The sequence below is a fragment of the Buceros rhinoceros genome, unplaced genomic scaffold (genome assembly GCF_000710305.1).
Source record: "Buceros rhinoceros silvestris isolate BGI_N320 unplaced genomic scaffold, ASM71030v1 scaffold39671, whole genome shotgun sequence".
Taxonomy (NCBI): domain Eukaryota; kingdom Metazoa; phylum Chordata; class Aves; order Bucerotiformes; family Bucerotidae; genus Buceros; species Buceros rhinoceros.
Genome location: NW_010396633.1, coordinates 794 through 14,436, shown reverse-complemented (window position 1 = coordinate 14,436; position 13,643 = coordinate 794). Strand labels below are relative to the sequence as shown.

General features: G+C 48.3%; 1 protein-coding gene across 2 annotated transcripts; it reads right to left on the bottom strand.

Annotated features, from left to right (window-relative positions):
- Position 1: 1 nt before the first annotated feature.
- On the bottom strand, positions 2-13,391 carry USP5 (ubiquitin specific peptidase 5 (isopeptidase T)). Of its 2 annotated transcripts, none has more exons than XM_010145954.1 (19): positions 13,257-13,391; positions 12,901-12,967; positions 9,403-9,536; positions 8,957-9,102; positions 8,491-8,675; positions 7,824-7,918; positions 7,106-7,299; positions 6,872-6,943; positions 5,483-5,564; positions 5,137-5,262; positions 4,549-4,702; positions 3,970-4,144; positions 2,612-2,700; positions 2,232-2,423; positions 1,534-1,677; positions 1,230-1,375; positions 993-1,146; positions 309-393; positions 2-128 (listed from the first exon to the last, which is right to left on the bottom strand). In XM_010145954.1, exons 1-19 carry the CDS (start codon positions 13,353-13,355, stop codon positions 35-37), a joined length of 2,433 nt encoding a protein of 810 aa, XP_010144256.1. In that variant the 5' UTR covers positions 13,356-13,391; the 3' UTR covers positions 2-34. The 2 variants fall into 2 exon arrangements, with proteins under 2 accessions (XP_010144256.1, XP_010144257.1); XM_010145955.1 differs by having other exon boundaries at positions 10-128; positions 2,301-2,423.
- Positions 13,392-13,643: the final 252 nt, after the last annotated feature.

Below are 13,643 nucleotides of genomic sequence, written 5' to 3'. Positions count from 1 at the left end.
GCTCTCCCCCCACCACACACAGCAAGAGGATGTTCTAGCTGGGAATCCGCTGATAGAAGTAGATGTAGCCCAGGTCCTTGGGGGGCTTCTCAGAAGCACAGACTTTCTGGTCGTTGTAGATCACCCACCTGCAACAGGCAGAAGGGGAGCTTAGGGACGCCGTTCTGTGGCTAAGACAGACTTGACTCCCCTTGCCTGCTCTCAGCCCCAGCCCCAGCCCCAGCCCCAAGACCTCTAGCGAAACAGGGGGGGACGGTGATTTAAAGCTGTACCTCGCAGTCCCCTTAAGCTGTGAAAACGCCTCTTACCTGCCCTCTTTCTTGATGTGACAAACATAGTGTCCACACATAGTCGAAGTGCCCATGTGGCTGATGAAGGCAAACAGCTGATATTCTTGAGAGGAGGAGGAAAAGAGGAGTCATCAGAGAAAGAAACACTCTGTGCAAGGCCCCCTCTAGAAAAGGATCCCCGAAGGAAGCTCTGCTGGGTAATAATTTAGAAGTGGGTCAAGCACGACTCTGAGGATTTGGTCTGAAGGCCAAAACGTGCAGGGAAACGGGAGATGGTAACTGCCACTTCGCCTTCTCTCTTCCAACTGTTTCTTTGGCCTGTGGGTGCCACCAACGGGTGGGTAACAGCAGAGACTCCCCCTCCCTGTGGCTCCCAGCAGACCGGCATTGATTCTGCACAGAGCCTGAAGAAGAGGAGAGCCCCCTGGGATGACGGGGAGAAAGCAGCATAGCCCCTCCTGCCTTTCACTTTCTGACACTTCCTCCGTCCCTCTCTTACTGACTCCCAGGTAATCTCCAGCTTGAAGGGTCTAGGCCCTACTTTGCCGCCCCTTGCCTTTTCTTCCCTGCTCCCATCTCAACAACCAGACCAGTGGCGTGGCAGCTGCTGCTGCTAAAACCTACGGTACCGCATGGATTAGGGAAGAGAAAGCCATGTGGAGCTGCACCCCAAAATCCACGTTCCTACTGCTTGGAACTCACTTCCAGGCCCATCACGCACTTTAGGACCCACAGGGACAGATTCAGAGATGGACTCAGCTGCTGAGCGCCCCTCTGAGATATCCATAGCAGCTTCTGCGTCAAGGTCATCAATGTGACTGAAGATCCAATCCACCGCACGCTCCAAACTGTTGTTCTGGAGGAAGAAGAGAAGACTGAACTTGGAAGTGCCTGTTCCTGAGGATATCCTTTCACTCTGACATCACCCATGCCTCTCACCGTGGCTCTAAGCGCTTTCATAGCCTGGTCCCGGGAGAAGCCCATGGAGACAATCGTGGCCACACTGTCTTCTGAAGGAGGGTCTGGGCAGGCAATAGTTGACCCTGGTCCACTAGATCCAGGGAGAACTAACGGGTTAGCAAAATCTGCAGCAGGAAACAGAACACAGCTCAGAGCAGTTGGATCTCTTCAGAAGGGATACAGGCCAAAGTCCCAACTACTTCAGTCTTCCACTGTGGTAGTAGGACAGGAAGTACTATGACCCAGGTGCAATAAGCTTTGCCATGGCCGTGAGGTCTCATACCTGGATCATCCATGTGTGACATGACCCAGTTCATGGCAGCCTCAACGCCACTGTTCCCGGTGTAATACACGGCTTTGCGGCAGGCATCCATGGGAAAGCCCATCTCTACTAGCTGGATAATCACTGACTCATCCAACATGGGTGCTGTGGGAAGACAGAGATTAGAGCCACCCGCTCCCACCCCGCCCTGCCTGCTCCCCCTGCTTTGCACAGTGTCACACAGCCCCTCAAGCCACCATCTCCTGGCTTTGGTTCACTCAAGTTCTGCCTCTCTGCTCTCCTCATCCTTCGCTATCTTGGTTCTTCAGAAGCGCAGTCTCACACGCAGGCGCCCCAGGGAGCAAGACGATTCAGCTCGTGAACTCAGGAGCACTGGCTCTTTCCTCCCCTTCAACCCCTGCCTCCCACTGTGTTTTGTGAAAATGAAATACCTCTACCGGAGAAATCCTGTACAAATCCCAGCTCTGCCCCCTCTAAAAGCACCAGACATGCCACCTCCCCATCTTCCATGGAACAGGAATCAACAAGCTCCCTTGCATAACGCTCTTGCATAACAGGCATGCAAGGAAGGCAGCCGCTATTCGCTGACAGAGGGACAGGGAAAGCCTGAGCAGGTGAAAACTGCTAGCATGGGAGACAAGACAAGGAGAGCAAGGAAATGAGTCAGGCATCAGGAAGAGAGGAGGAGAATCACTAACATGTCGGAGAGGAGAAGTGAGGGGAGCAGAAGGAGTCGTCGTCCTCGTTGCCATAGAACCCCAGGCTACCTTTGGGCTCATCTGGTGTCACCAGTGGGGGTGCGATGTCTGGCATTTCTTCTTCTCCATCTTGCAGCCCTGTTCCCTGCAGTGCAGAGATATCCAGCTCCTCTGGCATTTCAATGGAGACATCTGCAAGACACAGTCTTGCTAAGCCTCCCCGCAGGGGCAGAAACAAAGGACTCGGCTGGGAGACCGAGAAGCGTAAGTCGCTGGGGATGCAGTACGCTACAGTCTGCAGCGTCTGTTGGGGTCATTACTTTCCTCCTTGCAGCAATGACCACAATACCCCCGTGCTCTGTACTTCTCATCCTTCTTACCAAGCTTTTTGGGCACCCAGTCCAGACCGAAAGTGAACTTCTTGATCTGGATCACCAGATAATCTGGGAAAGAGGCGAACCGAGTTGTTCTGAAAGAGACCAATAATACTTTTAAATACTTTGGCAGCGATAACTGAAGAAATCAGTGAGTAGGGTGGAGGCGTGACCTACAGGGGAAAACACACATCTGTGCAGCTCTCCTGGGCTGAGCTTAACACTCCTCAAACACGGAACCACTTCTAAAGCAGACACTCTGACAAGACGAGACGGAATGCAACATTTACAAAATCTTGGGGGATGAGGAAAAATGGTACATGTTCTCCACCTTCCATTCTTGTATTTTACAACCCTCCTCAGATTTTACTATTTAATTAAAAGGAATGTAGAGGAAATAACATCTTTTCTTAGACCGACAGATAGAGCTGCGGGAACTGACAAGCTTTCAAGCACAAGAGCACTGCTTTGGACACAAAGCAGAAGCAGTGACTTTTAAGCTAACTGAATTTGATCGAACATTATTTCCTTAGACAATTCAAGAGAGAGGGCATCTTTGGAATCTATGAAACAGAAAGGAATGTTTGTGAAGGGAGAAGCAGGGGTGAGAAAGACAGATACCTATTATTGGGGGATAACTGTAACATGCCATAAAATGAATTTAAGCAGTGGTATATATTCAATGCTAATTCTTACAAAGTGTTGGAACACAACTCACTACTTAAAAGCAAAACAAAATGTTACTTTTCAAGGTGGTTGTGTTACTGACTGTTCATTTACAGCAGCTTTTGCTTAATAACAATATTTGTCAGGAAACCACTTTGAATTCTTTGAGGACTACTCTTTCATTGCAGAAGAAGAGGCAGCACCATCACAGCAGGAAGATGCTTCGGTTTGCAATCTTCTCAGTCACCTTTACACTGCTGCACGTGCTGCAGGCAGTGAGACAAATGAAAGCTGTTTCTTACACCTTGCTATTCGCATTTAAGTTAGCGTTCTTTAAAATAACACGTGTGAGAGACCATGACAGACCAGCATTGCCCTACTGTCAGTACTGATTTTAAAGCTGAATTTAGAATAAAAGCCGATCATTTTCTGGAATGTCACTGTATTTTCATTACCCTTCAGCAACTGATGGTAAGGATTTCGTTAGCACTGCTGTTCTGCCCACTGCGATCCCCTGAAGGCAAGCACCTCAGCACTGGCAGACTGGTTCTCCCTCTGCTTCAATGTTCCATGGGCCCAGGATGTGAAGGACTGCAAAGCTTTGGTAACACTTCCTCCCCAGGCAACTAAAAGAAGTCCCCAAAGATGCAGCTATTGCCAGTTTGTCATAGCCTGGGTGGTAACTCACACACACTCACTTGAGAGCCACAGACTTGGCCTGCAAGGCTGTGCTCCAGAAATCATCCACCTGCTCTGGAGCTCCATAGGCCTCTAGGCAGGAGCTGAAAGGCACCTTGGCTCGCACCAGCTCAGGCAGGGGTTGCTTCTCCTCCTCTGCCTGCCGCTTCTTCTCCTCATATTCCAGTAGTTCATCTAGAATATAAAGCAGAGGAGTCAAGGACCTCTAGGTACCTCCAAAGCTACTGGTGTAAGCTGCACCCAGCAGAACAGCCCTATAGATACGGGGCTTGTGCATCAAGAACGGAGCACAAAGTGGACAGTGTCTTCCAAAGCACTGTTCTGCTACCGAAGTCCTGTTTTGCTGTTGAATCACAGCCCAGCTGGTGGTGTTGGAGGGAAAAGTTCTAGTGGGACATCACCGTGTGTCTGAACAAATCAGCCTGATCCTATAAAAGCAGGTGAAGGATCAATCTGGCTTCAGAAGTGTCAAAGCCAGTCCTTGAGGAAGCCCCTTTCTCATTTAAGGAGTTCTGTACTAAAAGTACAATATCTAAACATAATGTTTGCTACTCTTCTGCCCTTGGCACATTACTGACCTTTGTTGAGTGCAGCATCCATGGGCACAGGCAGCTGCATAATGTAGTCCACACGCTGGGTATATTTCACCTTTTCTGTGGCCAGGCACTTCAGCTTCTCCTCCACCAGAAAACGGAAGACCTCATTGGGGTTCTCCGAGCTGCGGCAGTTCCTCTGAAGGAGAGATTGAAATGACAACTGTAGCATCAGAAGGGCAGAAATAAGCATCTGCAGTAGCAGCGGTTCCTCACAGGACATGGCTAAAGAGCACTCATTTCCGTACCCAGTCCACTGGAAAAGACAGCTAAAAGGAAACTAAGGCCAACTTCTCTACTGCAGGAACCCAGGATATTCCTGCTCCTAAAGAAGACAAATTACATCTCCAGCTGTATCATTCCCAGAAGAGATTTGTCAAAGGAACTGGCCCTGAAAACACGGCCAAGCATCTCTCCTTTTCTGCTCCTGCAGGTATTAGCTGGCCCATTCGCCTGTTTTCTCCCTCTTTCTGCTCCAACTGCCAGCTTTTCACCTCCACCCCTTACACCCTGCTGTGGGGAGAAAACAAAGCTGGGCTTTCCCGTGATTTGACGGAAAGACTCAATCATTACCTCCACCATGTTGATGAAGTGCAGGAAGAATTCCTGGGCATCCTGCTGTCGGTTAGTGGAAAATTCTGGGTGCCCCTTTCCAATGAGGGACTTAAACATGCGAGGAACAATGCCATTTTGCACACCCTGCAAATAACACGGTGGAAGATGAAAGGTGGTCATAATTTGCCAAGCACGTGTCTGGCATGTAGCACTCTACTCTCAGCCATGCTTTCCTTCAGGTGACGGGGCCACGGAACAGTCCCCAGGACATGTCTTCAGAAAGGGCCCTCCCTCCTTTACCACTGCTAACACACAATACCTCTTGCCACACACCCTTCAAGAGGATGCTGCATCCAAGTCTCACCTTCTGATCAGGCTGCTGTTCCCCGTCTGCAGAAACTGGCTTTGAATACTCTCCAGAAAGCAGACCATGGCCCAGCTTGGCTCTGGAATGATAAAGTCACTGTTAGTATCAAAACGGTTTCTTCAGTCCTACATACTCCAGAAGCCACATCAACACATACTGCTTTAACATTCCACGGACTGTCAGCCTCAAAGAGATCCGCTTTCTGTGCTGCACCAGCCTAGATTATCTCATCTCGGTCTGCTCTCTGGTGCCGTCAGACATCAGTGACTTTAAAGTTACTAGGACTTCTGGGCACCAATCTCAACCATTGCTTGCACACTTGGGAGAACAAAAAGGAACCGCTTCCCTTTTCCCCGCAGCAGGGCAGCTGGCGATGAGCTCCACAGCAGCTGCCTAAGCACCAAACTAAGCTGCAGCCTGACACGGGTAGAGCAGCAGCACATCTAACTGACTGTGCAGGAGACAACAGGGCAGGGTGAAACTGTCTGAGCCAGAAATAGCATTGCTGGGAGCAGACTGATCACATTTTCCCAGGGGAAAGATTAAGAATGACTGCATGAAGCATTTAATGGACAACAGTAGTGTTCTGCTGTTTCCTCCTATGCTTAGACTTTCCTACTGTTCCACCTCACTCCAGTCCTTCCCCATCACTGTTGCCATTTATCGGGAACCAAACCCTACCAACTCTTCACTTTGCCCAGGCAAAAATCTTCCTGCCTGTCTCAACTTAATCCCCTCCTCAGTGAACTCCTCACCCCAGACTGTCCAAATTTAGAATCTTTTCTTACCGCTGAACTCCCTTCCACAAATGTCACCTTCCATTCCTCCACTCCAAACCTCTGTATAATGCTTTGATGTTTTAGAGCGGATGTCGCAGAGAATTCCCGTATTAAAAGGCATCACCCTCCCAAATCTTGTGTTCCTTCTTCTGTATATTCATCTGCTATTGCTCGCACAATACCCCTTGCAGGGAGCCTCTTGAAGCATGTATAAATTATTCACTGACAATAAAGTCGCCTAAATCCGTGTACGTATTTGCTCTTGGCCACCTCCCTCCGCTGCGGAGAGCAAGCACCCTTTCCCTGTTACGCAGAGAGGATACCAGCAAACCCCCCCGATAACAGATGCTACTGCGTTCCCCACACGATAACGTATCAGAGCCTCTCATGAACGGAGGCGAACTCTGTCCTCCCCCATCTAGGGCATTCAGCTGGACCTTCTTGGCTTAGATCCTTATTGATCACTGAGAATCAGTGTCTCTGAGGGGCACAGAAACACAGAGGCCAGGCTCGAGGGAGAAACCTGCAGCAAAGCACACTGTAGCAGCGCAGAGGGGACGCACCCAGGCAGCCTCAGCCTTCCTTCTCTCACCAAAACTCTACGTACACTTGTGTGCTGAAGTCCTGTGTGGGATCCGAAGGTGCACTTTGGAATATCTTCTCCAGCTTTTCCACATACCTGCAAAGCACAATGCAGCAATCTAAGGGACATACAGACTCATCTAGTCAAAACACATTTCTGAGCCGGATTACTGTAACAGAAGCTCCCAGCTCTAGGAGACCTTTGTACTGATCTCAGGGGACCCCAGGCTAATGGAAAGGAGTGATTCAGCTCACTTACTTTCTCTGGAAGTCTGGGATACTGAACAGCACCTGCATCACAGAATTGAGGTAGCAACTGTTGCCCAGGTTGCGGATGCCAGTGTACCCAGGCCCATAGAGGGGTTTGAGCTGCACACCAGACTCCTGGATGAGCTCCCACTCCCCAATGCGCTGGTTCATGTCTATTTCCAGTTCCGTCATGGTCTTGTCTGTCTGTGGAAGGAAAGAACAGCACAAACACTCAAAGAAGACTCAAGGGAACATCAGAAGTGTGAGAAGGGCAATGCTGTAGAGAAACATAAGGGACAAAACCCATTCTGTTTTACTAAGTGAGAAGAAAAGGAAATACAAGAATTGTGAAAGAAAATACAAGAATTGTTTGCAAGTATCTGAATACCTGGGACAGGAAGAATGATAAGAAACATGGGAGAAATCTGAACCACCCCCTCTAAATGGGCATGGAAATCATACACTAACACTTGAATCTGTAAGGAGCAAATCCATAGGGAGCCTGGGCACCTCCCTGCCCACACTACTGACACAGAACACCAAGGAAATAAACCTGAAGGACAGGAAAGAAAGACAGACAAGACAACTCTCTGCCTGTCAGAAAGACAGGGTCTGTGGACCAGGAATGGTTCCACACAGCCACAGAAAGCTGGGATACAGCTAAGACACTTCAGAGTTGCTTCTTCCTCCTCTGGGCCTATGGAGAACCGTAGCCCCCCACCCCTCACCTTCTGCATCTTGAGCATGTCAATCCCAAAGTGAGCAAGGTGTTCTGCCAGGTTGGGATCCAACACCATGTCATCCTCATCGTAGGAGTAGACATCTATGCAGGAACACAGAGGAAAAGGAGAGGCTTAAAATGGCCTGTGATCTAACATTCACTGTTGGATGAGGAGAACCGAGTGCTCAGAACCGAGAGTTTTGACAAACCGAACAGTTGGGGTTTCTCTCCTTTCTCAGGAGAGTAGCACAACAGACAGAATATTGAGCTTCCACCAAAAACAAGTGTCAAGACAAACAACTTTGTCACTGATCAAGGGACAGAGGTACACATATGTCTGGAGTGAGGCAAGTGGGCTACTGTGCTATATACTCTCTGCTCAGACTTTGGTCACAAAATTATTGGACAAACGTCCCACCACAGAAAACAAAACAACAACCTGGGTCACTATTCTAAAAAATGAGAGAGGGGAGGAGGAAGGCAAGGTTCTATCAGCTGGTTCTTTGCCTGCCACAAGAAGCAGGTCAGAATGGCTAAGCTCACACTGGAATGATACTGAATGTTCCAGGTCCTAAGATGCGCCTGAAAATCTTTCCTGACTTCCCTTGTCAGAGACTCCCATCAGCCTGAGTGTTGCCTGGCATCAACAACCCTCACAGGATCACCCTTCTCACCAGCCCCATCAGGAGTAATTGTTCCCAGTTTCACAGCCAGTGGATAGCCAGTTTCCCGGTAATGCTCGACCGCGTGATTGTTGCCACCGCTGCCATCAAAATAGCGCCGACCACAGAGGATGGCTCCATCAGTCATGTTCAGCCACAGGTTCTCCCTCATGTCACACTTGCTGCACTTCCAGCCACTACGGAAAAGAAACAGAGAAAAGGAGATTAGGGTGAAAACCTCTGAGTTCTGCCTTCCAAGTCCTCTCCATTACCACCCACTGACCACAGCATAAGCAATCTCATTCCTCTTTTACTTCAGAGCATCCTGAAATCCCTTAGTTTGCTAGTTCCCCTGAATTTACTGTGACAAGGCACACTCAGACTCACAAAAGAAGTCTCATCTGCTGCTGCAGTCCAGGTCAGTGGAAGAAGGTGATGGGGGTGGGGGTGGGATAGAGAGTGACACAACTGTGCTCACCACGGTGGGATGCGGACATCATTCTGAAGCTGGTGCAAGGAAAAAGCGTGTTTGGAAACACGTCGAACCTCCCCGTCCCAAGCCTGCACCTCCTGCTTCCGTGACGCTGAATCTGCTGTCAGGATGGCCTCAACCGCACTGGCAATCTGGAATTAGGACAGCAGGAAATAAAAAAAAATGAAGGGCAGAAGGAAAGAAGCTTCCAGTGCCACAAGACTCCGCACCTAGGCAAGCGGAGTGGTGCTGGGGCAGCATTCAGGAGCCTCAGTCACAAGCCAGGACTCCGTAACACAGAGCACTGTGTAAGCGCCGAACAATACTGCTTACTGGAGGCTGAAACTTCACAGCACCTCTGCAGCATCCCTTCTACAGGACAGCGGTTCCTTCTCTGCAACGGTGCACTTCCTCCCTACCAAAAGATAACACGGCTCTCCATGCAAACATACCCTATCTCTGACCATGTCTGGTAGTCCCTCCAGCCCATCATGAGGAATTTCCAAATGCTCTGGGAAAATTACTATTTTTACATCTTCATCATATTCAAACTTTTCCTCTGTGATGTCAAATCCACCTTCTACACCTACAGGAAGAAAAACATTGAGGTAACAGGTAAATCCAAATAGCTTGCAAAGCTTCTCTGCCCACAGCTCACATGAAATAAAGCACCATTACCACGGCAAAGCTCTAGATCAACAATACACAACCTTTCCTCCATATCCGGATCCCAAAGTTTCTGCTGATGGTACGGGCTTCAGAGAAGCAAACATAAGCCTAGCATCAATAGGTTTGCTTTTTCCAGCTCTTTTTACGGATGCTTAGGAGGACTCTCCAGACCGTGACTAAAAGACCTGCTCTACAGAGACACTGGTCAGGACAGAGCCATGATGAAGCAATGCTGTTCATCCTTCACGGTGTATCCAAGATGATGATTAGAGATGTGCACAAAGAGATCATATTCTAACCCAGTGTGAAGGTCTAGTCCACCCGCATCTTTAATGAGTCTGACTTCGCGTCTTCCGAGAAGGACAGTTCAGAGTCCTGAACTTAAGCAACGACAATCATGAGTTCCTCCGGAAGCAGAACATCCAGAACTACAAAAAAAGTCTTAGGAAATGTATAGTGCTACTAGTTTCATGCCCACCTAGCCATGCTTTCCAGAGGCTGCAACAATTCCATACACAAGAAGTTATTCTCCCAGTTGCCAACAGTCACGATGGATGGCCACCAAAAAGCAAAATTTGCAGCGGAGGGAACAGTTTTTGATATACGTAGGTACTCAGGAAAAAAATCTTGGCCTTTCCTGTTCCCCAAGCATTGACACCTTACATCCCAGAAGGAAACATTACATTACTTACTCGCAGCCTTAACCCACTACATATTTTTTTAACTGAATTCCCTTTATTTCTTTAAAAAAGGCACCCTGTGATTACAACAGATCTCTGAAGATCCGTAGCTGCAACAGATCTCTGAAGGGAATACAGATTTTTGCTGTTTAGTGCCTCTGCCTCAAGAATATTGTGCGCGACACAGTTCTGATAACCACTAATGCATTTGGTTAAAACATTGTTGGCAAAAACACCTGGTTCCCACGGTATCTCCTGCAATTCTCTCCTCAGACACCCACGGTTTTCAGACGATGCACAAACTGCTCTGTATAAATGCAGATGCTGCAAGCCTGAGTGATTTCAGAAATACCTGAAAAGTCACCAGCATCATGCAACAACACACCAGACAACGCTCTTCAGCACGCCCCAGAGAGAGCGCCTGTCATCGCTTCACAGAGTAAAGCAATACACAGTCCCTTGGGGTATTATACAATTCCCGAACTCAACAGACTGGTGAGGTCCCCTTGAGCGGTTGTGTGAACTTGCTGAGGCTGCAGATGAGGAAGAGGGTCTTCAGCCATCGGAGTGTCTCCTAGCCCTTCCTACCCCACGTATAGTCAACAGCTTGCCATGAGGTGCACTGTCTCCCTCTGCACGGATGTATCTAAGCACCACAAACTCCAAAGGTCCTTCGGCCAACATGCAGGCATGGGAGGCAAGCGCTACAGATTTTTTTTCCCCACGGAGAGCAAAGCTGAGGTGCAGGGAAATCAAGGGCTACGTTTTGCAGCCGTTGACGCTTTGCTCCTCAATCCTTTTAGTATTTAAAGAGGAAAAAAAAAAAATCCCTCCTAGATCTAAGATCACCGCCTCACAGGGCTAATACTTTCTCTCATTCTCTCCCATGACAGTCAGGGCTCTCAGCTGTTATCACAGGCAGCTATTTCCTGACCCAGTGACACTTGTTTCAAGACCTCTGTAGAACTGAGGATGCAGCAATAACTCATAATGTAGACTGGGCCTTGTCTCTCCAAAAGCAGCTTAATCACATACATAAAAGCACCGGCTATCAGAAGGAATGTAGATTCCAGTCTTAATTTTGCTGGAAGTGACCTTTGGGACTCCATTCACCTCACCATAAAACCAAGGAGCAGTTGACAGTCTTAATCTCGGTGACAGTGTTAATATTGGTGTTCACGCTGTGGCAGCAGTGGAGTCACCGGGCGACTGCTACACAATGGCACAGCCAGGGAAAAAAGTCGACAAAAAGCCAGACCTGCAGGGTCCAGGTTCTGGATTTCCCTCTAGTGGTCAGCTTCCAGCGAGCCAAGAACCTGTTACTATGTCCTGCTGTCGACTGGGATAGAACTAATTTTCCTTCTTAGTAGCTAGTGACACGTTTTGGATTCGTGTATAGAAATGGGTACGAGACAAACGCTGATAATACAGCGACGTTTTCACCAAGAAATCACGGATTTTTCAACTTCCCATGTCTTGTTGGTGTGCAGGAGCACCAGAGGCTGTGAGGGAGCACAGCCGGAGCAACGGACCCAAGCTGGCCGATGGAATATTGCACAGCATAGAATGTGATGCTCAGTCTATCAACGGGGGGCAGTTGGCCGGGAGGGGCGGGTGGCTGCTCGGCCACGGGTCAGCGGGTGGCGAGCACTTGCATTGTGCATTGCTTGTCTTTTCTTGGGTTCTATTTCTTCCTTTTCATAATAATTATTACTATATTTTATTGGTGTTATTATATTTTATTTCAATTATTAAGCTGTTCATATCTCAACCCACAACTTTTTCTTTTTTTGTTTCTGATTCTTCCTCCCATCCCACTGGAAGCAGGGAGCAGTGAGTGAGCGGCTCCATGACGCTTAGTTGCTGGCTGGGATTAAACCGCAACATACTGCTAAAAATGTCCCTCTGCTTTATTATCTCTGTAACGGTTCAGAAATTACTCGCCAAGACTGTTCCAAATAAGCAGCATCTTCATTGATTGCCATGACAGCCTTTTCAGTTGGTGCAAGAAAGTAATGGAACATCAGCCCTATTCTTACGAAAAAGGGCCTGTTTTTTCCATTTTAATGTTCACATGTGTTTCCTCCAGCACCAGCCTTCTATTGCAAGGAACTGTCGAGCCCAAAAAGTTAATACAGCATTTACCAGTAATTTCTTCCCCATCTGTATAAATAACACTAGTTCAGTATCAGAGAAGTTTGAAAACTAGTTCTTCTATCAGAACCTTCAAACCCACTTTTCTCAGACTTACACATCTTCTCAAACTCACAGGACGCATCCCAATTAAGAAACAGCCCTGCACTGGTTATACCCGCCCCAAGCTGAGTCGGGCATACAGAGTTACGAGAGAATGCAAAACATATTTACCTACAGAAAGCACGATGCAACTTGGAACACAGAGCAAAACTCACCACCTCAATACTTCCTTTGCAGAAACTGCCCACCTAAGCCCCACCAAAAAACAAGCGGTTCGAATTCGGTCAGGGTGACTAGCTTCAACTAGCCCAGAAAAGGAAAGGCAAGCGATGTGCCGCAAAGCCAGGCAGCTAGAGGACTGGTTCAAAACAACAAGGGCGATACGGGACACAAGTGCCTTCTTACCAATCGCCAAGCGAGTTGGTTTCTTCCTTGGTGGGTCCCCAGCACTAGAGTTGGCGTCTTCTTCCTTCTATTTCGTTGAGAAGAAAGAGGAAAATGTTTAGGGGGACAGGCAAGCTGTGGCAAGCCTTAAGGACTGAAATTAAGCTACTCTGAAAGCAGAAAGAGGCCCGGCAGCGATACCACGGACAATCCATACCACAACTCAACACAAGCAGAGCCGAAGAGCTGGTGTAGCTCAATTCACCAAGAAAAAGCACCAGTGGTATTTGAGGACAGAAGCCTCTGACTGAGCACAGCGACACAGGCCAGCTCTCAATTTCAGCACAAGTTTGACTGCATGCATTTTTACTTTTTACCGGTTTACGTGTTCTTTTGAGGTGCAGATAGACCCGCTGGCCTGTTTTCTGATAGTGCTTTTCCACATACTGCTTCCCGAAGCCCAGGAACGTATTCATGCAGATATACAAGCCGCCATCTGACTCCTGGAAGGAAGGAGACAAAAGCTGAAGGGAGATGGTAAAGAACGCCATTCCAACTGCCAGGATAGGCACAGACGCACCTCTAGGAACACTATTGGTTATTCATTAGATCATGGCTACAGCTCATCGCTACATACCAGCCAATTAGTAGCTAGTCAGAAATCACACAGCAAGCCCCAGCCTGGCTATCCCAGAAGAACAGGTACTCCTGTCAAGATGATGTATTTAAAAAACTATTTACCTGTTCCTTTATGGCAGAATGTT